Source organism: Onychomys torridus, chromosome 3 (assembly GCF_903995425.1).
Source record: "Onychomys torridus chromosome 3, mOncTor1.1, whole genome shotgun sequence".
Classification (NCBI taxonomy): domain Eukaryota; kingdom Metazoa; phylum Chordata; class Mammalia; order Rodentia; family Cricetidae; genus Onychomys; species Onychomys torridus.
In genome coordinates, this window is record NC_050445.1 from 158,815,659 (window position 1) to 158,841,947 (window position 26,289).

At 41.2% G+C, this 26,289-nt stretch overlaps 1 protein-coding gene across 4 annotated transcripts in view; it reads left to right on the top strand.

Annotated features, from left to right (window-relative positions):
• Ccdc91 (coiled-coil domain containing 91) overlaps window positions 1–26,289 on the top strand; it is a 187,406-nt gene that overhangs the window by 56,886 nt on the left and 104,231 nt on the right. For 3 of the 4 annotated variants that reach the window (XM_036182394.1, XM_036182395.1, XM_036182393.1), the window contains 3 exons: window positions 11,788–11,948; window positions 13,780–13,983; window positions 15,570–15,674. In XM_036182394.1, coding sequence (XP_036038287.1) covers window positions 11,788–11,948; window positions 13,780–13,983; window positions 15,570–15,674 — 470 coding nt within the window. Of the gene's footprint in view, window positions 1–10,893; window positions 10,973–11,787; window positions 11,949–13,779; window positions 13,984–15,569; window positions 15,675–26,289 lie in introns of all 4 variants that reach the window. The other variant, XM_036182396.1, reaches the window with a different exon arrangement.

Below are 26,289 nucleotides of genomic sequence, written 5' to 3' on the forward strand. Positions count from 1 at the left end.
CTGTTTCTCTGTCTTTCCTCCTCTCCTTTGACTCTCCTGACAGTGATGCTGCTGCAGAACAGGGTCTCACTTCCTTGCTCCCAGCTCATGTCCATCTTGAGGTCTGTGGATGAAGGAAATATGTGGCTGGGTCCCACCCTTTTCTTCTGCACATACAGGGGTCTGAAAATCAAGCAAAGTCTACAGAATTTGGCAAAATATGCTTATCTCTCTTCATTAATTCCTTTGTTTAGTTTTTTGCTTGACTATTTCCATTTTATGTTCAATTTGGCTGACTTAGTTGCCTTCTTTGAGTGTTTTAGTTGGGTACCTAGCCTTCTGTTCACTGGAAAGAGAAATTTTAAAGTCAACAAAAAGAAAAATAAAATTAATAAAACCCCTCTATCAGTCTGCTGCTGCCTGACTTCTGTTAATTTTGTTGAAAGTGAAGAAATGTTGCTGTGGAAAGCAAAGTGAGAATTTTGCTGATCAGAGTCTGGGGCTGAGTCTCTTGCCAAGCCATTGTGTGTCAGAGTGCAGGTCACAGCTGGGGAACATCCCCTGGACTCCATAGAAACCCATATGAGCGAATGATTCTAGAACTCTATATCCTCAAACCCTGCAGACTGTAAGTTCACATCTCTTAGTTGTGTTTAAGAACTTTTCATCTTTGTGAAACTAAATAATAGCAGTCCTCTGTTCAAAGCGATTGCATCATGTGCATTTACTGTCCTGTTCTAATAAGGAGGACACTGTGGTGTGAATCCCTTGTGGTGAACACAGCTGTTTTCTGTAGTGAGGGTGACTCTGTGGTGTGAATCACTTGTGAACACAGCTGTTTTCTGTAGTGAGGGCGACACTGTGGTGTGAGTCACTTTTGGAGAACACAGCTCTTGTCTTCTGTAGTAAGGGTGGCACTGTGGTGTGACTCACTTGTGGTGAACACAGCTGTCTTCTGTAGTGAGGGTGACATTGTGGTGTGAATCACTTGTGGTGAACACAGCTCCTGTCTTCTGTGGTAAGGGTGGCACTGTGGTGTGACTCACCTGTGATGAACACAGCTGTCTCCTGTAGTGAGGGCAGCACTGTGGTATGAATCACTTGTGGTGAACACAGCTGTTTTCTGTAGTGAGGGTGGCACTCTGGTGTGAATTGCTCTTTTCGATAAAGTTCTTTTCCTTTCCCTGCTCCCTCTAGATTCACTGCACATAACCTGGGTCACCTGAGCATGGCTGAGGGTATACTGTGATCTTGGCCTTACTCAGTTTGATGACAAGTTGCAGTAGACTTCTCAATCTTGGGGCAAGTTAATTTTTGTTATCACAGAAGGGTATATTTTGAAAGTGAGGAGTTTTAAAGTACAGAAATTTAACTGGCGAAATTCACTTTAAAAAGCTGTTCATTGTTTTGCCTGTTCAAAATGCTAGTTAAGATGTTTTCATAGTAACAACATGTGTAGCACAGCCTGTGCTGTAAGCCTTTCTGTGTGGGTTGAAATTTATATGTGAATTTACATTTTAAAGGTCCATGTACACCTCTTATGTGTATCACTAAAGAAATTTCAGCTTTTTGTTTTAGAATTTTAATTTTATAATTATGTTTTACTTATCCACTAAGATTTACTGGAAATTCACTTTCAGAGATACATGTCAGTTCCCCTTGTAGATGTATCCTGCTTGTTAAATAAGAAACACAGAGCCAGTTGCAGAGTTAAAAACCACCCACGAGGTCAGAGCCAAAGCAGAAAACCTTACCCTTCACTGCTTCTGCGGTTCCTCCTCTCCGCAAGAGAGCTACTTCTGTGCGTCCTGTCTATTTAAAGACTTTCTGTTCTCCTCCCTCATTGGTTGTAACCCAGCCACATGACCTCCTCGTCACTGCCTGTTTGTACAGACCTCCAGGTCTTCTATGGTTGGTATTGAAATTAAAGGCGTGTGTCTGCTATGCTGGCTGTGTCCTTGAACACACAGAGATCTGCCTAGCTCTGCCTCCCAATTGCTGGGATTAAGGGCGTGCCCCACTACTGCTCGGCTTCTGCTCTGGCTTGCTCTGACCTCAAGGCAACTTTATTGACATACAAATAAAATCACATTTCAATACAAATAAAATATCACTATATTTCCCCTTTTCTATTTTAATAAAAAGAAAAAAAGGAAAAAGTTATAACTAATATAAGAAAAACTATATACAAAAGTACAATAACTATATATACCATATATACAAACAATAAATACCTAAACAATGTCTAGTCCATTTGTAATTGACAAATTCAGAGAAAATAATTCCATTATCTATCCTATTTTGGTAAGTCCAGAATGTACCTGATTCACTTTTTATCCTAACTTATATAGCTAACGGAACTGTCTTTCAAATTTATACACTTACAGCTCTTAGTGAGTTTTTCTGAAATCCTTAACAAAGATAATTATAACTATAACTAACTGATCTTCAACTCCCTCAGAGACCCAAGAAGGAAATAATACTACCTAATAAAAAATAAAAACAAGAAGTACATGCAAGCAGCTTCAAAAAAAAATGTGAGTTGACAGAAACAGCCAGCTACCTGGACAGTCACCTGAGGTTTCTCCACAGTGTTGGGGCATCATCTTCAGCCTACAGGCTTAGCGTTTCTGACAGACTCTTTTGTGAACTAAGATGTATACAAGGTCAACAGTTTGACCTCACATTTGGTGAGAGCAGTCCATGTACCAGAAACACCTGAATTCCATTAGTGTCATGTCATGATTCAGGATTTTAAATTCTGGAAATTATTGATGTCTTTTCAATTCAGCTGTCCATTTTTCTTGGCTGTGTATATGTGGCTTCATCTTGGCATCCTGTTCTTCTCCACATCTCTCTATTAAACGCCATTCTACTATTGAGAGAGGTGAGCTTAGTTATTCCTCAAGAATAACTGTTTCATCTGCTGTTCCATTGCACATCAGAAGCCATTGGCCCAGTCCCTGTTCAGCTGCCTTCAAAGAAAAGGACATGGTACCTTTTACAGATTGCAAAGGTCATTCACTTCAGGGATGGTGCCATATTGTCCTGGCTTCAGAAGATGCCTTTTGTTAAAGCCACAACCACACTTGTTTTGGCAAGAATTGGTAGTCCTTGGTTTCATGTCCTGTCTGTCCTGTTTGTCAGCAGTTGATTCAAGGATACTTTGTTGTCCAGTGGCTGACTTTTGCAACAATGAAAGTTAGTTCCATATGCAGTTTCTTCAATGCCCATATTTTCTCTGAAGTAGATTGGTACTGCCAGGAGCCATCATGTCTCATAGTCATAGCAAAAAAGAAAAATTCTTAAGTTATTAAAACATTTTAAATGCCATATTCTGTAGATCTCTGAAGGGTTTGAAGATGACCTGTCTATCTAAAATATATCTGTTTGATCTTGACAACACACCTAATATGACTACAAGTTCAATTGCAATGTCTAACCACTAATTTTCATTTCTATATATCCTAATAGTTGGTAATACTAACATTCAAGGATTAGCAAATTACAATTACATTGTTAAATGAATGGTATAAATACAATATCTTGAACAAGATTAGAAATATGTATATGGTATATTCTAACAATCTCAATCTCAATAATAATAATTTGTATACAATATAAAACAATCCAATTGAATGTAAAATATTTAAAACTAGTAATTGTCTTTTTTTTTTTTTTTTTTTTTTTTAACAAGCACCTTTTGCCTAGCCCTTTACCTAACCCTTAACAACAACTTGTAACCAACCCTCCTAAACAATGAAAACTATCCCAGACCCAATACCCATAAAAAGACCAAAAAACCACCCACCCCACACCACCCCTTTGGGAATGTGGGCGTCGAATTCTTAAAATTGCTTCCTGCTGGGTATGGGCGAAGTTATCTTTATTCTGAAAAGAAAATTGTAGATGTATCCTGCTTGTTAAATAAGAAACACAGAGCCAGTTGCAGAGTTAAAAACCACCCACGAGGTCAGAGCCAAAGCAGAAAACCTTACCCTTCACTGCTTCTGCGGTTCCTCCTCTCCGCAAGAGAGCTACTTCTGTGCGTCCTGTCTATTTAAAGACTTTCTGTTCTCCTCCCTCATTGGTTGTAACCCAGCCACATGACCTCCTCGTCACTGCCTGTTTGTACAGACCTCCAGGTCTTCTATGGTTGGTATTGAAATTAAAGGCGTGTGTCTGCTATGCTGGCTGTGTCCTTGAACACACAGAGATCTGCCTAGCTCTGCCTCCCAATTGCTGGGATTAAGGGCGTGCCCCACTACTGCTCGGCTTCTGCTCTGGCTTGCTCTGACCTCAAGGCAACTTTATTGACATACAAATAAAATCACATTTCAATACAAATAAAATATCACTATATCCCCTAAGCTACTTAAAGCTGTATTTCACAAGCCTGTGACTCACAGTGATGGCTCTCTTATTTGGTAAGTAATAGTAACATTTCTATGAGAGTCCATGCAAACTGATACTATAGTTAATCAATATTTTCAACCTGAAAAAGCCATTGTTGAAATATATTTTTACATGACTGAGCCAAAACCGTCTCTTCTTGGTAGTAAGTGAGTCCTTTAGAATTTTACACACCACATGGACTTTCTGTGGTCAGTAGCTTGATAGTGTTGTTTTCTTTCCTGAGGGCAATCAGTCCTTGGTGTCGCATTGTTTAAGTCATGTCTGCTTTCGGTTACTCAGCTCTCTACGTTTAGCAGACATGGACCCAGATGGTAGTGTCAGTTGCTTTTCTGTTTCTAGCCTCAGCCCCAGTTCCATCTCTGTTAATCAAGTTCCCATCCATAGAGCATCTCATCTGCTGCCCCGTAACACCTACACCCCAGGTTCTTTGTCTCCAGGTTTGTTTTACGCAGGGTTCAGTATACATTTGTGTCCTTCTGTGTGACGGTACCATGTGCCTGAGTGTGCTCAGTGTCAAGCATGCTGTTTCCAGTGGCTCAGAAATGTGCAGTTAGGTCCACAGCACATTCCCAGCGTCTTCCTGCATCTTTTTTCCTCTTCTGGTGTTCTCCTCTTCTGGAATATTCTCCATCTCTGCAAGTGTAACTTCCCCTCACACTTTTCTTTGGTCAAAACCTAGTCAGTGTCTTTGTCTATGGAACTCCCCATGCCCATGCCGCAGTCTCCCTGTGCACAGGTCAGTCGGGAGGATGCTCTTCCCTGCTGCTTGTTCCTGATTTTCCTGTGAAATTTTGCTCAACTGAGTTACAGTTAACACTCTACACCCTGATTCTCTCCACCTCCCTGGCTTCCCTCACTCCATTGCTCCTTCCCCTTCCTCTTGAAGAATTGTCTTTTAGCGTTTTTCCTTGACCCTTTTACTTTTTACATTTATTTATTTATTATTATGTGTGCTCATTTCTGTATATACAACAGGGCATGTGGAGGTCAGAGGACAACTTGAGAGTTGGTTCTCGCCTTGTACCATTAAACTCAGCTTGTCAGGCTTGGAGGGGGTTCCTTTACTTGCTGAGCCCTCTCTCCACCCTTTGCTTTTCTGCCTCAGTATTCATTTACTGTGACTTTATTACACTGAAGACATATAGTGACAGTACTATGTCCCAAAGTAAAGTACATTAGTGCCCCCCCCTTACAGTAAGATTAGGGTGTTGCCCCAATTACTTTAGGTGTCAACTTGAAACCCTTGGAAAGAGTGAATGTCAGTTGAGAAATTCTCTCATCAGACCAGCCTGTGGGGATGCCTGTGAGCGTTGTCTTGATTACTGATGGATAGACTAGGAGTCAGCCGGTATGGGTTGTACCCTCTCTGGGCAGGTGGCTTTAGGCTGAGCAGCTCAGGGAGCAAAGTCAGTAAGCAGCTTTCCTCCACGTGTCTGCTTTAGTCCTGCTTGAGGCTCTTGTCCTGAGGTCCTGCCTTGGCATCATGTGTGGACTGTGACCTGTAAGCCTGCAGAGCCTCCCTCCCCAGACCGCTTTGGTTATGGGATTTATCACAGTGACAGAGAGGAGACTAGACCGTCATTTGTAGTATGGGCAGTTCACTTTCTGCATTTTGCAGTCTGTCTTAGGATTCAGTCCCCCTATTTCTGGCTAACTATTTGTATGTACACACATACACATATGTGTGTGTATATATATATATAATTTATATAATATATATTATGTTGAGTATGTGAATTGATAACAAAGTTCAGAAGTCCCTAAAGCTGATGCTGAGAAGAGACTCAAGCATTTACCTTCTGTCTTCCCACAGAATTTCCACCTGTCTGCCCACGGGGCCCATTAGCTTCTGTTTCTTCCTCCTACTAGAGTCTTGGCCCCTTAATAACTCTGAATTTTGTCTTCTGTTATTTTTCTCATCTCAATTGCTTAGTCTATAATTTTAGACTCTTTCAAAGTTTTTGTCAGTTTTAAGTTCTCTTCATATTGTGGGCATTTGCATATATCTTTTTCTAAATTGGCAATTGCTGCACTTTAAAGGTAATAAACAATTTTTGATAAGCAAAAAAGGTTTTGTATATTCTGTAATCATTCTGGTTTTTTTTTTTAATAGCTGGCATTAGGACATTTTTCTTGTACATTACTTGATGACCTCAGCCCTGTTTTAGTCTAATTTTTGTGTGATCTTGTTTTTTAAAATACTTCACTCTTTGATCTTTTAAAGATTTTTTTTTTAAGTTTTTTTACTTTGTGTGTGTATGCACATATGTGTGCATGTGCCTCCATATGCCAGAAGAGGGCATTGCATTCTCTGGAGCTAGAGATGGTTATGAGCCACATTATGGGTACTGGGAATTGAAGTTGGGTCCTCTGGAAGATCAGCAAGCACTCTTAACTGCTGAGCCATCTCTCAGGCCCTAAATCTTTGATTTTATGAGGAGTTTGTTCTGCGTCTTACCTCTTTCCAAAAGGCTGAAAATCCCGTCTTTATGACCTCAGTGACTTAATACGCCATTTCTCTTCTGTGGTTGTTTTCCCCAGATGAGTCACTTTCAGGGTGTTCTGATCTGCTTCACAGTGTCTTCATTGACTCAGGTTTTGCTGTATTTCACTGTAACTTCCCACAGGAGTTTTCCATGAGGCTGGCAGCACACTAGGGCACTGCATTTCAGTGAGGAAGAGAGAGACTGTCATCCCAGTGGCTACTTCATGTGGCACGTATTGTCCGTTTATTTCGCCTCATTGAAAAGCCTGTTGATACTTCACAAGGATCACAGTAAGCCTATAAGGTAACCAAGGAAGGATGGCAGCTGGATGGTGCTGAGGTCTTTATCGCTCTAGGGCTTCCTTTGCCTTGTCCTAAAGCTTCCCTTTTGTATCTTTTGTGACTGTTTTCCTCACATTGCTTACTAAATTTATGAAGTTGTTGTTGTTTTTTTTTTTTTTTTTTTATCTTGTACTAAAAAACAGTAGTTCCTTTGTTATTGTTCTCATGGGGTATACAGACTTTTCACGCTGGAACAGGATGTTGTCATCTAGTTAAAAAATGCATACATGCATAATGCATATATTTGCATATCTATATATGCAAAAAGCCCTCAGCGTTTAAAATAAGTTCATGGTTTGTGTTGGGCTGCATGTTGCCTGTAGGCCACTTTTGAACACTCCTGGTATTTTTTTAAACCACTTTTTCATATAAATAAAAAAAATGCATTTTTTTTTGAGTTTTTCTTGCTGCTTTATGGAATAAATTATGGTCTGAGATCCAGGGTAGGGAACCAAGATGGCTTCCCTCTTTTTTTCTGTTGCATGCTGTCATCTGAGCTCTTTGGTTTAACTATTTAATTTGTGTCTTCCCTTGGTTAAAGGACATGGAGATAATGGGCAGTCTTTTTTGAGAAGATTTATTGAGAGGAGATGGTTGCTGAAGTGCATTCAGTTTTAGCAAAGGCATTTTCAGAGTGTTGGATGCTATCATATCTTCATCTTTAGTGTACTTAGTGTTAGGGGATTTTCAAATAGTGAATCAGCATTTTACTCCCTGAATAAAATGGTGCTTGTTTGCTGGGTTCTGTTTCCTTAATATGCTTTGAGATTTTGTTCACTAACATTTAATTACAACTTCTACTTTTACAGAGACTCGTTTGTCTAAAAGCTTTTATTTTTACTGCCTTTTGAAAATACGTTCAATTTTTGTTGTTACTGTGTATGTGGTCATTCAGGTGACTCTTTCTTTCATTTTTGTTTCAGAGTGTTGGGATTATGCAGGTTTGGCTCTTGGGGGGAAAAGCCTTGTGACTGTCATGCTTGTCGCAGGGTTATTGCCTGATGGCTTAATTCCCACAGGAATAGGTATATCCCTTGAGACCTGCTTTAACTTTGTAATTACCTTTGTAAACTGTGTTTCTTTAAGCACTTGCCATTTTGATAAAAATTTAAAATTATTTAGAAGTCTAAAGATAAAATAAGGGAAATTTCCTATTTAAAGGCTGTGATTGTTGCTATTTAACTGTGTATTTTTGTATTTTGTCCATTTATTGGATTGGCTGCTATTATTTTTAGCTCTGCTTTTGAACCCAGAATTTAAAAATTTAGACCAATTATTTTATGAATCTTTTTTAATACCCGTATTATCCTTCTCAGTTCTCTTTTCCTACTCTAATTTTTCTTTTCCATTTATTTAGTTTGATCTATAAAGAATTAGTTTTTTTTAAGTTCCTAGAATATACATGTATATGTATACATATCTACATCCCTAATTATTGCTTTGTGTAGATTACAGATTCTGTAAGTAATGTTTTTAAGGCCATTTATTTCTTAGATGTTCAATAATATTCTTAGTTGAAAGCATTAGAATTACATTGTGATTAAGTGGATAATGGGACAGGTGGGATGATCATGGGAAAGCTGGTCTTCTGTGTGTGGAAAGAATACACCATTCTGGTGTCCATTTGCTTCTGTGTTTCCTCGTATACCCTGCGCCTCTGCTAAACTAAGTGCTGTATCTCTGTCAGCTTATTTAAGCATTCAAATGTAAGTTTGAGGTTCATGTCATTTTCCACTTTTGTAAGAGGAAACCGTGACTCTGAAGGGTTTGTGTAATTTGTCATAAGTGCCTGGTGTTCACATTGGAAGCCAGGTTGGACTTCCTAGGTTGGCTTGTGTTTGGGCAGTGGCACTGTGATGTCATAGAGGCACTGGACAGTGTGGCAGAACTGTAGGCGCTAGCAGTGCAGTGTGACTGGATGAGGTAACACTGGCTTGGCAGATCCAGTGTTCAAGTTAATGGGGAGTAAACCATGAGGCTGATCTGGGCTGTGTGATGTGATAGCTGACTGATATGCCTGTGGGACATCTATATGGATCCTTGTGGTAATCAGGTGAGTGACTGGTGTGAGAGGGCCAGGGAACACTTGATTCTCCATATGGGAATTTGGTTTTCATTGCTTTGTGGGTCATAGGAGGTTTAATAATGAGCTTGAAAGTGGTTGAAGGAAGTGGAAGTGTGTGTACTTGAAGTCAAGAGAGTGGAATGAGTGTTCAAAGGGCCAGTAGCACCTTAAGTAATAGCTGGCCAGGATGGGAGTGAGGAAGGTGGAGATGGGCTGCAATCTGCTGAGCAAGTGTGGTTATGAAGCAGAAGGTGGGGGTGGTGGTGCCTGTCAGGCCCCCCTCTCTCCTCCTCGCTTTTTTTCTGTAACCTCTTCTCGCCTCTTGCTTTTTTTTTTCACTTTCTCCCTTTCCCCACCCTTCAGCTTTTCTACCTACCATCCCCTCTCTTTTCTTCCTTTCCATTGACACACTTGGATATTCAGTGTTTGAAGAATTTCCCTTAGGACTACATGACATCTTGTCGATGTGAATGACAGGGATGGTGAAATACTCCAGCATTAGGGCTGTCTTGATAAAACACCATGACCAAAAGCAATTGGAGGGGGCAAGGGGCTTATTTTAGCTCATAAATCCTCACCACAGTCCACCACTGAGGGAAGTCGGGGCAGGAACCTGGAGGCAGGAGATGATGCAGAGGCCATGGAGGAGTGCTGTTTTCCATGGCTCACTCAGCCTGCCTTCTTCTGTCACAGAGGACTACAAACAAGAAAGTGTCCCACAGGCTTGCCCACAACCCTGCCCACCAGCTTGCCCACAGGCTTGCCCATAGGCCACCCTGGTGGGGCATTTTCTCTGTTATGTCTTCCCAGATGACTCCAGCTTGTGTGAAGTTGACAGATAGCACAAGGGTGGCACTGCTTAGAGTCTGTCTGTGAACAAACACATCGTGTCTAGGACTTTTAATGTCTGAGATGACAGCCACAGTGTGCTAAACGCTTTCAAGCTTGCTTTGTATTTTTGTCTGCTTTACAGAAGATGTGGAAGGACAGGAGGACAGGCTACTCACCATTGTTCTGTGCTTAGTGTGACACTGTGATGCCAGGCAGTACTTTTGTTCATGCTTTTCAGAGTTCATAATAACATTACCAGTTAAAATTCAGAATGAGAAGTTGGAATGTTGTAACATTTTTAGAGAATTCTCTTCAGCCATATGTAGGGAAAATTTGGGGAAAATTCTTAAAAATATATGGCAAGTTCAGCCTTGATGAAAGTTCTTCTGTTTTGTGTTTGAGTTGAAAAATTAAAATGCTTCTTTGTGCAGCTAGACACACACACACACACACACACACACACACACACACACACACACACTCATGCACAGAGACACACACACCTGTGCACACTGATTTAAGTTTAGAAAGAAGTTAATTCTGCAGCTAAATGATTTCCTTTTTAAGCATTTATTTTCTTTTGAGAATTTCATGTGTGGTTACTATATTTATATCTTCTCCACCCTCTTATCCAGTGTGTAACATACTCTTACAAAGCCACAACATTATTAAATACAATAAAATTTTACATAATTAAGAGTTCCTTAAAATAGCAATCAGAAATCTGTGCATTTAGCTCGTTAGTGCTCACTGCCTTCTATGTGTCTTTCTTCAGGGCAACAAGCAATTGTGAACCACCTTCAGTTTGTGGTAGGACCTGAGGACAGAGCTACTGATGCCAATGTGGAATAAAGGTCATTGCAGTTAGGCCCTTGGGTGTGTGAGTGAGTTGACTGCTGAAGATGAATCCTTAAATTTCAAAGCATTTATTTGAATTTTGGAAGCATTTAAAAATAAAATGACATAAAATATCTGCTTTTTCCTCATTTGTATTTTTGTCCTTTTTTTTGTACCTGTCAATCAGCTGCTTCCATAACCTTCTAATGAGAACCTTAATCATAGTGTAACAGTGGTTTATTATAATAGCAAAAGTGTTTCCAACATTACTTTTGTGGAAACAATCCAGTAAGTGAAAATTGACTTTAACATGAAAACTTTTAAAAATCATTACAAAAGAGGAACTTCAGGTTTTTACAGCAGTCCTTCCTCCCTCGTCTGCATTTTCCATAGTGAATGTTCAGCTCTTGAGCTCTGCTGGATTGGAGCTAGGGTCACTAGTGTGTGACAGTGTCTCCCCACACCTTCCACATTCACAGCACTCCTGGCCACACCAGGCCAGTGCCCCTTTAAAAAAGTTCAGTCAACTCTCCTGAGTTAGTGAGTGGATGTGCCATGTTGTAGGTTGAATATTTTCTCTGCTGGGAAATGAACATTTCCAGTGGGCTAGGCTAGGCTAGTATGTGTGTTAAAGACGTTAAAACATGTTTGTCTGTGACTTAAGTGGAGACATCATGTGTAATTCAGAAACACTCCTTTGGATTTTAGACCTTAGCTATAAAGTCTGGATTTCTCAACTCCACTGCACCTAACTCTAACTCCTGCACCCTTTCCTACCGGCCTACTCATCTCTGTTTGGTCTCTAACATCCCGCTTGTGCTTCTGTCTTCAGTATCCGGAGTGCATCTCTCACCAGCTTCTCCGGAGCTCATTCTGGACCATGACCACTCATCGCCATCCTCTGGCCGCCTCCCTCCAGATGCCATCATTTCAGCACCAGATGATACGCGTGCAGACAGTGGCCGTGTGAGTCAGACCATCCCCAAAGCTCAGGTGAGTGCAGTCAGAAGGAAGCTTGCTTATAGAAACTGCATCTTGACTTAATTCATGTCCTTACTTCTTTTTAAAATAGAATTTTCCAAAAGAGTTATTTCTGTAGTAAATGGATAGGATATTCCAATGTTGAAGTCAAGACTTAGAATTTTAAAAATTGCTATATAATACTGTTTTGTGATATGATTGCAAAAGACTTAAGTACCTTGGTTTCAAAAGTTTGCTTTGAGTGTCTCATTTATTAAAATTGAGTACTCAGGCCCGTGGCTCCATTTAGGGGACCCAGAGGACACTGGATTCAAAAAAGCAAGCTAGCTGGCAGGACTTGTTCCATAAACATCCACTGAGCTTAAAGCCTAGTACAGAGCCCAGAGCTTTCTGTGTAAATTCCTGAGGAGTACCTCAGTGCTGAGTGTCAACTCCTTCCTCAAGGCAGTCTTTTGGCCACCATGGTAAGTCCTACAGGGGCGGGCAAGAGGGTTCAGTGGTTGAGAGTACATAGTGCTCTCGCAGAGGACCTGAGTTTGGTTCAACACTCAAATCAAGCAGCTCCAGGGGATGTCACTTCAAACACATGCAGACATCCACACACAAACACTCCTACTCCCCCAGGTAAAATTAAGTCTTAAAAGAAAGAAATGTACCATCGATTCTCCTGTTGAAAAGTGAGAAACTGAGGCACAGAGGAGCAAATTCCCTACAAGAACATTTCTGATGGGCTGAAGAGATGGCTTAGAGGTTAAAAGCACCAGCTGTTCTTCCAGAGGACCTGGGTTCAATTCCCAGCAACCACATGGTGGCTCACAACCATGTGTAATGAGATCTCATGCCCTCTTCTGGCCTGCAAGCATACATTGCAGACAGAACACTGCCGACATAATACATAAATACATCTAAACAAACAAACAAACAAACAAACAAACAAAAAACATTGCTGGCAGGCTGCAGAGACAGATCTGGGCTCCATAGCTGACTTTTTGCCTACTTTACAATTTAACTGTGTGTGAAACTGCATCGGAAGAACATCCAGCCTGCCTGTACTTAGTTGGCAGCATTTCTGCCACCAAAGTTGATGCTTTACTGTGGTAAACATCTGTGCATAGTTATTAAAATGGACTTACCTTTGCATATGCTATCTTGGACTTAGAGAATAGTAACAAAAAGGAATAATGGTTTTTGCATTTTGAACTTAAATTCAAAGTTAAACTTCAAAAAGGGAAATAATTATTAGAATAGCTTTTCTTTTCTTGGAGTATTAATGTGTTTTTTTAGGTACAAGAGCATTTATTTCAGTTTTAGGGTAAAAGCCTCCAAAGATAGCATCATCATAGTGTATTCATTTAGATATTTGCAAAGCTAGACATCATGCTGGGTACTGGAGGCAGGGTTCCAAAACTCAGTTTTAAAATGTCCACTGCAATATTAAGTAATCTGTTAACTTTACTAGAAGTTGATAAGTTAGCATCATTAATAAATATGAAATTCTGAGTTGCAATTAATTCTAACTGAATCCTAGGTCTGTGTATACATTTCAGAATGGGCATGTTTCTGATGTGTCTATGCTCAACTGCATTTTTGTACATAAAGGTTTTAAGTGTTTTAATGTGTTAGCAGTAATGCAGTAGTGAATACTGTAGATATGAGGACTTTTCTTTACGCTTCATAGGTCAGGCTCTTGTAATAGTCTGAAGTCTTCTGTTGATTCACTTAGAGGAGAGATAATTTCATTGCTTTCACTACAACTTAATTCTAAATGTGGTTTACAATACCCTTTGAACATTTCCTTAAAAGGATGGTCTAACTTTTCTCTGTCTGTTAACACATGGTTTAGATTCAGCAGTCAGCACACACACATCTGAATATACCACTTTTTCCACTTGGCTTAACGGATGAGACAACCCATGGAGCGCTTGCACTGGAGGATGACCCTGAGGGTCCTGGAGCCGATGTGTCCCACTCACAGCTACAGCAAAAAATATCAAGTCTGGAGACTAAACTGAAAGCATCTGAAGAGGAAAAACAGAGAATTAAAAAGGTGTGTGTACATCTGCCTGGGAATATAAAATTGTATGTGCTAGCAATTTGATATCAGATTCAACCTAAAGTAGATTAAAATTTCACCAAAGAATGTATTGTCTTCCCTGGGGTGGATGTTGAGGTCAGTCACATCAGGTAGTAAGTGGAGGCACTTTATTAGAAGCTTCTAGTCATGGGCTAGAGAGATGGATGGCTCAGTGATTAAGAACCCTACTGTTCTTGCAAATAGACCCCAGTTTGGTTTTCAGCACCCACATCGCAGCACACTGTCTATAACTCCAGTTCCATGCCCTCTTCTGGCCTCCAAGGGTTTCCTGTATGCATGTAGTGCACATACATACATGCAGGCAAACACATACATAAATAAAAAATTAAATAAACCTTGAACAAAAGTCTCTAGTCCGTGGTTGGCACATCCATGTGTTCAGCATCTGATTCAACCAACCATACATCAGGGACACATCTTCTATGTACTATGGGGTGTATGTTTATAGACCTCCAAAGTAGCTGAAGATCTTAGTGTATATGGTAGGATGTGTATCGGTTATATGAAAATATCCTGTTGTTTTTTATAAGGTTCTTGAGCATCCTAAGACTTTGTTGTCAGCAGGGACCCATATGAACTGAAAGGAGGTTGAATGCGGTTCTAAGGCATGCACAGATTTCTCAGGGGCTTTTTGTTATTTCTTGCTCCTCTAAGGCTTACGTTTCTGTAGGCAGTGTTATACTTGGTGTGTGGATTTTAGTTTTGCTGTGTTACCTTATCCCTGTGGGAAGTTAGGTACTCCTGGGGTGTTTGAACACAGATGTTCTGGGAAGGGACTGGTATATGCTCTCAGCTCCTTCTGTCCTCCCATCTGTCTGTCTATCCATCTACCTATCTTATATCATTTATCATTTGTCAGCTATCTGTCTTCTCTCTACATCCTTCATTCTATCTGTTTCCGTCCATTTGTCCGCCCATAAGTCTGTCTGTCTATCTGTCTTAGCCAATTCATCAAAAGTACTTTCAGAGATTGGGTTTTATTCATTGTACTCATTGAGATACTCTTGTTCTTATTTACTCCTTGTTGTGTGTTTGCAGTGGGTGCCTATACATGGTTGTATGCATGTAGGACATGCCCATGTGTTCTGTAGAGGCTAGAAGTCAGCTCAGGAAGCCTTCATCCATCACTCTACACCGTGTGTCTCCTGACCTGGAGCTCACCATTTCCACTAAGGTGGCTGGCCAGTAGACTCCATGGATACCCTAGTCTCTCTCTCTCTGTTCTGGAGTTGCAGATGTCTGTGGACACACTTGGGTGTGGGGGTCTACACTCAGGTCCTTCATGCTTGTGCAGACAGCACTTTACCCTCTATGCCACCTCCCCAGCCCCACTCTTATACATTTATGAATTTTAATGTTATGTCAGTATTTGATATTGGCCTAGAAATTAGTTAACTTTGGTAATTTCCTAAATATGTAATTCTTAGACTTTAAGCATTTTTTTCCTAATTTTCTTCCCTGACCAATATTTTCTGTGTTTACTGAAGAAGTATTTTATGCCATGGAACATTGCAAGCTTGTGTTTGGGTTCCTTGTAGGATGTGGACTCGCTGATGGAGAAGCACAGTGTCCTGGAGAAAGACTTCCTGAAGGAAAAGGAGCAGGATGCTGTGTCCTTTCAAGCCAGATACCGTGAGCTTCAGGTGAGCAACTCTTTAAACATGCTCTTGTTTCCAGACATGTTCAGTGATGGTCCTTAGTGAGTGTGGGACATGGCGAAGGAAGTGGTCTCCTAAGTTTAGTCTGGGAGGAACTGGAAAGCGGCATTTTCAGTTTTCATGACTTTTTGGGATGTTGGCATTGTAGCAGGAATCTTAACAGGTCTTATTAATAAAAACAAACCTGGAGCCAGGTATTGGGGTGAATGCTGGAAGATCAGAGAGACAGAACAAGCCACAGCTATCTCATCTCGCCAGTTCCTCAGCTGGTCTTGTTTCCTCAGATTGGAAGCTTCTGAGTCCTCATCCAAATGGGTCTCAGCTGAACTGTGCTGCTCAAAGCCTAAAAGCTTAACCAGCTAAATGCTTCTAGTTTCTGGTCTTCACACCTTATATATCTTTCTACTTTCTGCCATCACTCGCTGGGATTAAAGGCTGGATTTCTGGGACTAAAGGCATGTGTCACCGAGCCTGGCTGTTTCTAATGTGGCCTTGAACTCAGAGATCCAGAGGTATTTCTGTCTCTGGAATGCTAGGATTAAAGGCATGTGCTACCACTGCCTATCCTCATGTTTAATATTGTGGCCATCCTGTTCTCTGGCCCCAGATAAGTTTATTAGCCTGCACAATATTTTTGGGAACATAATACCACATGGCATCAGTTCACTGACCCCATGCTAAAGTGCACTAGCTTATAGAAGATGCTTGCAAATAGAGATTTGGAGAAATTGGGGAAATGGTGTTTGATTGTTAGGGTAATGCTTTATACTCTTAGGAAGCCATTGTAGGTAGAAGGGTGTCAAACTCTGGGGCATTTGGACTGGGAAACACCTGTTGTCTCTCTGCTTGCTGCTTACTTGCTGAGCTTACTCCAGGTTTATAATAGAATAGGGTGGGTGGTCCAACTCACATTTCCTATAGAGTAGTGTGGGCAGTCCATGCTTTTTTATACTCAGATATCTAACATGTGCTTCTTCTGAATATATTGAGAATTAGAGAGGAGCTGGTTTATTTTGTTAAGATGGCAAGGGTGGTAGAGTGCTGGCTGGATCTCTAGTGTCCACAACATGAAGCAAACTTTGGGAAGTATTCCAAGATGTGCCAAAAGTAGAGTATACATGTGGATCAAAAGCACTTCTCCAAAAGAAATGCCAGGGTGTATAGTTCTAAAACAATATGCTTATTCTGGAAAATATGGGCAGTATAGAACAAAGAAAGCAAAACTCTTACTACAAAGAAAATTAGAAATCATTTCTCATGATTTCAGAACATTTGGCTTTTAATTTTCAAGTTTAAGGAAACCTGCCATCCTAAGGTCAGTATGGGATGCATTCTAGCAGAAGCTTTGACTGGCCCAAGAAAGAGTAATTAACAAATGGAATGTGTGTAGAACTTTAGCTGACTGTTTAAAATATAAAGTATTGCAATGTTCTATTGTTTTTGTGATACATGCTTATTGCTAAGATAGGTGGGGAAGTGTGAAAACGGCAAAGTATATAGTAATAAGACCGTTGTGATAGCCAGGGAACAATGGGGACACCTCCCCTTTCCTGCCCTGTCTAGGGTGTGCAGACTGAGGAAAGGAGGAGAGGGAGACAGTGAGTCAGCTGATCTTGTTAGACTCTGAAGGGGCTATCCTAGAACTGAGTGGAGTGTGCCTTACTCTCTCAAGTATGGATCCCAGGTCTCCCTTCTGTGACTCAGTAGTGGCTCAGCACCTCCGCAGGCATCAGGGAGATTTGCTACCTTCTCAGAAAGCACGTCACAGTGCTGTGTTAAAAAATGTTAATAACGCACTCAGCCAGTTCCTAAGGCTTCATTTCTAGTAGTTGTCAGCTTGAAGCCGTGGCCAGCCTGGGGTTCTTAGTGTAAGTCTGGAAAGACCAGGCTTCTTGTATTTGTTCTCTGTGGTGACTGATTTTCAAGTGCATATGCCTTCATTATGGCACTGTCACATCATTAGACTTCTTTCTGATTCTTCCTCATTCATTTTCTACAAAAGTGCTTCATAGTTACAGGTGATTGAATATTTTCTGCTTGAGAATTAAAACAAAATTAAAAAAAAACACATCCAGAATGTTATGGGAAAGTGTCAAGGATCTTAGGTTTATGTATATAAATGGGTTTTTATAGCATTAGGTCACCACCCATGTTTTCTTCCTGACTTCACAGACTTGTCAAGCTTCCTAAGAGTGGAGATTATTCTCACTATTGTCATACTTTAACTATTCAAGTGTTGGACCCTTGGGCTCTTTGCCTGACTCTGCTGTAGTCACATTATCTTGAGGCCTTTGGTTATAAGAGTATATTAAATTGGTGGTTTTATAGCCCTAGACTTTTCATTTGGTAATCTCAGGTGTGGGGAATTAACCAAGTCTGTACAGGAACCTGAAAATAGCACGTTTACTGACTGAAGAATGCTGAAGGAAGTTGCCCTATGGTGTATCAGCTGACACCTGCTGTGCTTGGGTAGTTTTTATGTTGTTTTAGAAGAGGGAGCCTCAATTGAGAAGATGCTCCCACCAAACTGTACCCTGGGTAAATCCATAGTGCATTTTTTGATTGATGGTTGTATTTGGGTCTAATCCACTGTGGGTGGTGCTACCCCTTGGGCTGGTGATCCGGGGTGATACAAGAATGCAGGCTGAGTGAGCCATGAGGAGCTGGCTAGGAAGTAGCACTCATCTGTGTATTCTGCTTCAGCTCCTGCCTTGAGGCTCCTGCCTAGAGGTTTCTGCCTTGGTTTCCTTCAATGATAGACTGTGATGTGGTTGTATAATCAGAAGAAACCTTTTCATCCCCAAGTTGCTTTTGGTTATGGTGTTTTATCATGGCAGTGAAGACAGAAATTGGTACCAGAGAGTGGACTATTGCTGTGACAGACCTGACCATATTTGTGAGAGGATTGTGGAAGAACTTTGGTCTGGAGAAGCCATTGAGTGTTGAGAGCCTAATGAACTACTGTGAGAATGTAGAAGATAATGTCGAGAGCAGTGCGGGCAACGGAGGCCTGGTTTGTGACATTTCAGAGTGAAGTTTGAGAGTCCCTTACAAACTCTACTGGGGTATCTAATGTTTTAAATTAGGAGCCACTGAAGTGAAACTTTGCTTTTCAGCTGCAATCAAGAAGAGACCAATACTGCTGAGGTCAGTTCTTCCAGGAATTGATCCCTCAGGATCAGCAAACAGAATCTTTGGTCCAGACTGGGCCAAGGCTGGGCTTTGTGCTGGCAGATGAACTGGTGGTGTGTAAGTGTCTCTCAGGTGGTGCTGGTTTTGAAGGCATAAAAGGGAACATGGGGAGAAGGTAAGGCTTTTACCAAGTGGCAGGTCAGAGTCTGCAAAACCAGCCCAGGAGGGGCTGTTGATGAAGGTATACCACAGCAGCACACACCGGCACTTAGACAGTTCCACAGTTTAAATTGTTAAAGAGGGAAGTATTCTGTAAGAAAAAATTAATGCTCCAGTTTGAACCTGCCTTACACTGAGGTCTCTAAGTTCTCATGTGGTTCTATATGATGTCTCTGAAAAAAATAAATTCCTGCTGTATATTCGTGTAGTCTTAAAAGTTCTCAGTCATTTAAATCACAGGTCACTCAGTGCTGGCTGCAGATGCTTCCTGGCCCTATAACCCTTGTGGTTGATGTTTCTGTAAAGACTTGTGCACAAACATATCTAGATGACAGAGTTGTAGTCATTGATGGATTGGAGCTTTGCTTTATAAGATGAAATAACTTTTCAAGTTGGCCTCATAATGTATGATTTGGATGTTGACAGTCGCTGTGTTCACTCCAACGATGTCTGTGTGCCCCACTGTCACCTTCCAACTACTGTGTGGTGTCTCACGGAGAAGCACCAGGTGTGCAGGGTTTTCTTCTTAGTAGTGGTGTTCTGTAATTTGGGAAGTGTTCGTAATAGATTGTTTTTTATTTGCTTAATGACATTGCCACAAGAGGAAAACAGCGACTTGTAATGTGGCTAAGCCTTGCTCTGACCCAGAAGCAAAGGAACCTGTTATTTTTGAAAACACCAGTTTACAGTCCCTAGGGAGGCTTTTGCTCTATTTCTCTACTTATCTGAGGTTAGACCCTGACCTCAGCCATTCTAGAGCAAAGCCACAGACCTCAGTAGTGGATGTGGAGACGAGTTTGGGGCAAATTCTCATAAAATCTATATAGTTTATCTAGTGGCTACACCACAGAGAATTTTCTCCTCATTTACAGAGTTTCTTATAGAACATAGAGGAAGAGATGAGTCTGTGTCCATTGTCAGAATATGGCAAGAAGTTGTGCCCAAGCTTAGATATCTGAGAAAACTTGGGGAAGGGGTAGCTGTTTCCCAGTGCTGTGTTTACATTATGATCATTTGAAGGATTTTAAATTTCAGACTTTTTTCAGTTGAAAGCATGGAATGTGGAAATAGTTGAAGGATGTGTGCTGTGTCCATACTTGGTTTGAGTTGCTCTGCCCTCTAAATGTTCACTGTTGAGAAGGCATGCCTTAGCATGTCTGAGAGAACAAGGGCATTGTGGAATGAGGGGCCACTGTTAGAGGGTCATTATTTAGGTCATACTAATTTTGAAGTTACTTCATGAGACAGCATTTTTCCAACCTCTGGCTAAGGTTGATGATGACCCTACCCGATTTCTGCTACTTTCTTGTTTCACTGCTTCCTGTCTATAGGGAATGGAGGAAGCCCCGAGCGGGTGAAGTCCTGAATGAATGTGTGTTGTTGACATGAGCTGGCATTTCAGGGACCCTGAAAGAGGAGTAGAAAAACCTCCCCCTGGTGTTGGAGTTGGAGTCTATGGAAGATAGGTATAAATGGAGTCTTGGTAGTTGGGGGCCTTGTAACAAGACTAGAAAAGCCTTCAGCAGAAACTAACCATGCAAAACAGGCCTGGCCCTTTGCTCCTTTACTTCCAGCATCCAGAATTGTGAGCTATTAATTCTTGGTATTTAAGCTGTCCAGTCTTTGGAAGTTCATTAGATTGCACAAGCAGTGTAAGAAATGGGGCAGAGTTGTTGACTTTTAAGTTTCAGATTGTACTATAGTTGTCCATTTAACATACATGGTTTATCTATCTGTGCTTGGCTTGGTTGATACCAATTTTAAAGTAAGATTAGAACACTGTTTAGTTCACAGTATAAAGCAACTAAGTGAATTTGCAACTTGTGGAATTTTTCATTAATTATTTTTTTTTATGGGTATTATGGGACTTAAGTCTGCATGGGCCAGAAGAGGACATTGGATCCCCTGGGATTGGAGTTACACACAGTTGTGAGCTGTCATGTGGGTTTTGAGAATTGAATCCAGGTCCTCTGGAAGAACAGCTAGTGCTATTAATATTAACTGCTGAGCCATCTCCTCAGCACCAATTTTGTGATAGAAGTATTGCTAATGTTTATTTCACTTCAAGCCAATATATGCTATTATGTAACATCTTCCAAAAAGACACTTGTTGGAATGTAGCTTCTGACGTTAGATAGAAATCATTACTGAAAACCACAGCCAACCAAAATGCAGAGTTGTGGAGCCCAATCCCAGCTGATACTTCTACAATACAACTCCTGTATCTGAGGCTCAGGGCACATTGCAGAGGAGCAGGGTAGAAAGATTGTAAGAACCAGAGGACCAGGGAGTTTGCTTTGAGGAATTACTGTATTTTGTAAAGGTGTTAAGAGATGAAATCAATAGATAAAAAAACCTTTTTATTTTTATTTATAAACTAAGAACAAATACCTTCTTAGCTTTCTTTTTAAAATTGCTCAGTAATGGACTATTTAGCTGAAAAAAGCTGTTTAAAATAAAAATCCCTGAGCTTGGGGATTTAACTCAGTGGTAGAGCGCTTGCTTAGCAAGCACAAGGTCCTGGGTTCGATCCTCATCTCTGGGGAAAAAGAAAGACAAATAATAAAATAAAAATCCCATGTGTAGTTGGAGTTTTTGAAGTCGAGGTCACTGATAACCCTCAGATAGTCAGAAATGATGGTATTTAGGAAAAATTGTAACCCATTTACTTTCCACTAACCCTGTAAAGTGTGTCTTTTGGAGAATAAAAGTGTATGTTTTCATACCTGGACCATCCAGTGGCATTGAATGGGGAACAAAGGGGCCTTCCTGAAGTCACACTGCAGGAGCTGCCATGGTAATCAGCTGTCTGTTGTGCAAAAGATGCTTGAGTTGTGTGAGGCTTCCAGGACCAAGAGGGTTCATGGAAGCAAGGTGTATGGATTGGACTTCTCCTCCTTTGTCCCTTGATTGACTTTCCTTCATCTTACTCATTTTAGAGTGCTAGTTTATAGTGCTGTGGAGTGACTTTCATTACCACTAAATCCTTCCTTTTGTGTCACACCCTGCAGATGCTTTCCACGGGGCAGGGCCCTCTCTACTGACCCTGCAGATAAGATTCTATGGCTCCATTGCTCTCTGTGGGCAGAACCCTTGTCTGCATACTTCAGTGCATTGTGCTTAGTTTTTTTTTCTGTTTGATACAGGGTCTCACTGTGTATCCCTGGCTGACCTGGAACTCACAGAAATCCACCTGCCTCTCCCTGCTGGGTGCCGGGATTAAAGACATGCACTGCCATGCCAGGCTGCTTGTGTTTAACTTAGAGCCATTGCTTCCATGTCTGCTTCCGTGTTTGCATTTCTATAGGAGGGACTGATACATAATTAGTGCTCAAAGGACTGTCAGAGGTAGTGTGTGTGGACAGGGTAACTTTGCAGAGATACTCAAGAGTGTAGTGATGCAAATATACCAGGGTTGTTCAACACTCACAGGCATTGCTCTCCTGGGACTTCTTTCTTTCTGGTAGGAGATGGGTGCCCTGATCTTGAGGTAGAGTGATGCCACAGCTGGTTTTCACCCTTTACAAAAAGGGACAGAGTGAAACTGGTTGTAGAAGGAAGCCTTCTGAGAAGGCTGTCTTTGTTTCTTGAGGAAGCCGAACACCAAGCAAGCCTGCTCTTCTGAATTTCTCTCAAATAAAAAGTTCCTGCTCTCGGATCAGATATTGTTTTCAATTAGATGTCTGAGTTAAATGCATCTTTGGGGATTGTAATCTAAATTCTTTGACATCTGTTTAAAAGATCAGGGAATAATCCTGAGGCAAAGACAGTTAAACCTGGATCTTTTTCTTACTTTTATTTCACTTCCACAATATAAAAAGTGGTGGGCTACAGGCCAAACTGTATCCTGACCCCAAAGACAGAGTACTATCTTCACTCCAGGCTTGTGGTTTCTGGTTGTCCATGATCTCAGGATGAACATCCAGGACCAAATGTTTGCAGCCAGCACAGCTGTCCTGACAGAGGTTCATACAAGGAAAAAGTCATGCTGGGCTAACGTTACAGGGCAGGAGAAGCGGGACTGCTGTGTTCTAGGGAAGTGGTGATGCTGCTGTAGCTTTTGCTGTGAACCTTTTAAACATTGTGGAAAAGCCACAGCTCTTGAAATATGAACCCTCTTCCCCTTCTTCTGAAACCCAGGACATTATGGCAATGATAGTCATAACAAATTAGTCTATTTTTGGAACTATTACTCTGTAGGGTTCTTTACAGAACTAGGAGACAGTTCATGGTTTGCGGTAATGTTAGCCCTCCAAGCAGGAGGATTTGTGGTAGCTACATGCACGTTTTAGAAAATGACATATGCACAATGTATGTCTAAACTGTGTGGATACTATAAGCACACTTGTGACAGAAGTCTAGGTAAGCCAGATGTGGGGCTTCCTGCTTCAGTAAAGACCCCTCAAACTAGTAGAAATCAGCATGGTTACAGAATAGCATGTTAGCTTGTCAAGACAGACACAGTCAGCTTCTTGGGCAAGGGAAGGCTTTCATGTTTAGTGATGTAGTTAGCTGCATTTCACAAATAGCTCATGTTTTAAGGAAGACACTGAAAACCATGCAGAGGGCTGTGACACAGCTGCCAGGGCGGTCGAGGGAAGGTGTGGCCCAGAAGTCCAGTGAACTTGATCTTGATTTTTAAAGTATTGGTTAAAATGGCGATTGCAAGTCCTTTTCTACCTTTCTGTTTCTTATAAAGAAGTGAGAGGAAGCCCCTGTTCAGAGTGTCTGTCTTCATTTTTATTCAGAAAGTTCATCTAATGTTTTATGAACTTGAATGAAACCTGGGAATGTGAACGGCTGGTTACTATCAAAGTAGCCTTAAAGCTGGGGAGCCGACTGGTCAGTACACTGTTGAAGGAACAGGCGGAGCATCTTGGCTGGTTATGGCAGCATGCACCTGCAGTCTAAGCACTCGAAGGCAGAGGTGGGAGAATCCTGTCAGCTAGTGGGCCAGCCCGTTAAGCTGCATCAGTGAGCTCTAGGTTCAGTGAGAAACTCTTTCTCAAAAAACAGGGTGGAGGGAGGCTGAGGAAGATGCTTGGCATTGCCCTCTGGCCTATGCACATATGTGGATCCTATAGTCTTCTTCCTCATTTGATCAGCGTTTAACCTGTTTTATGTGTATTCTTGTTAAAGTCATCTTGCTTATGGTATACTGTTGATGTATTAGCCCTGGCCCAGCTGGCAGCAGCCTCAGGGTCTTAACAAACCTGATGTGAGTATTTTGTACTTTAACCTGCTGGCACTAATAAACACAAGACAGCCCCTGAGCTCAGTGCATAGGGACCTTAAGGGCCACCATAAACAGTGACAATCATCAGTAACATACACAAAAATACAAAAGCATAGTGCTGAAAAGATCATGGAAATGTTGGTTGTTCACAGGGCCACCATTGGAAACAAGAATGTCACTTTCTCCTAAAATTTAGGCCATACCACATTTTCTTTTTGTTAGAGATTCATTAAAAAAAAATGTGTTTTCTCTATGTGGATGTGTGCACATGTGCTCACAGAAGCCAGAAGCAAGTGTCATCCCCTGGACCTGGAGTTATAGGAGATCGTGAGCCACCTGACATGGATCCTAACTTAGGTCCTCTGCAAGAGCAGCACATGCTGTTAACTGCTGAGCCATCTTTCCAGCCCCTGTACTCTACATTTTCATTTTTTTTTTTTTTTAAGATGTGTTGACTTGCAATTGCAAATACATTTTCCGAGCAGACTGTCATAGGAGGACTGTGTGGTGGTCTGGGAGGACTGAGGGGCTGCTTGTGCCTTGTGTTTTGTTCTTGCTTTTACCATTTTGTGTTGGTGGACATACTCTTCAAGGGTCTCATGCTTCTTTATCCTCTTACACTTTAAAAATCTGTTCTTTATTGCAGCTTTGCAACCTGAAAGCATTAGCTGTTCCTTACCTCAGTTTACACACAGTCAGTGTAGAGTTTGATAAAGCCTAATCAGAAGGCACATTACAAATTTATCAGAATATTTCTCTATGTTATGGATACATTGCTGTGTGGCCTTTTCTGTACTCAGTTCTTAATATTTGCATTGCTAATTATTACCATTTTAAAACCATATTGAAGCGTTGGGGAGGTGTAATGCAGTGGTAGAGCATTTACCTAACACATGCATAAAATCTAAGCCCCCACTTTGATAAAACTAGCAATTAAGCACATATCCAATGGTTTATTATGGTTTATTTTCACATCTATAATTTTTATTTTTATTTTTTGACAACTGATTTCACTTTGTAGTTTGGACTGACCTGGTACTTACCTTGTGCCCTGGATGGCCTTGAATTTTCTGTGCCACCTACTCCCACCACTGTTCCCAATCATGGTTTTCAAAGGCAAACACCAGTGCTCATGGTTTTTGGAACTTAGTGACTTTTGCGGTAGTGTGTGTGTGTGTGTGTGTGTGTGTGTGTGTGTGTGTGTTAACATCTTAAGTAGTTAGAACTTCAGAAGGTCACTTAACAAGGGCTGTGTGGTACGCTTGATGGTGGGCAAATCTTTTGCTGGAAGAGCTGCCTTTTCACGTTTAAAGTGGGGTGTATTTTTCTTTATCTAGCTTGATGACCTTGCACAGGTAGGAGTGGTTTTAAAAGGGAAAATGGGTTTATTTACAAGTTATTTTCAGGCGTTCAATGACAGGTATTTTTTTCTTGTAATTACAGATAAATAGTTCCTTTTTCCCAGAGAGTTCAGTTGCCTTAAAAGTCAGGCTCTACTCCTTACCCTTCCTTTCCTAGTGTTTGGGTTCTGTGGAAGCCAGGCATTTCTCTGTTAGGGCAGTCTGCAGAGCACACATTCTGGAGAACACCTTTTTTGTTGTTTTTTGACAATTGTATTTAGTTCTCAGGATTTTTTTTTCTCTCTAAGAAATGGTTTTCTGGGTTTCTGGTCTTTTGGTTTGCCTAATGATGTAAGGAACCCAATCCAGTTCAGTCCAGTGGCATCCTGGAAGTGGTTTCCATGGATTTAGCTTGATGGGCAGGGAGAGGCAAGAGATTGGGCCTGCCTGTGATCAGGCAGGTGACCGGCAGGAGCTTCAGGCATGGCTGTGACCCTGACAGAGCATCTGCTCTGCAAGGCTCATTGTGAGGGCAGTTGGTGCAAAGGGGCTTCACCACCGTCATTTGCTTAGACAAAATGTCACACACACCCTTTTCCTTTACTATTTAACTTAAAGGCCATTTTGTATTGTATTTATTAAATTCTTTTGTTTGGTGCAGAACTCTAGTACA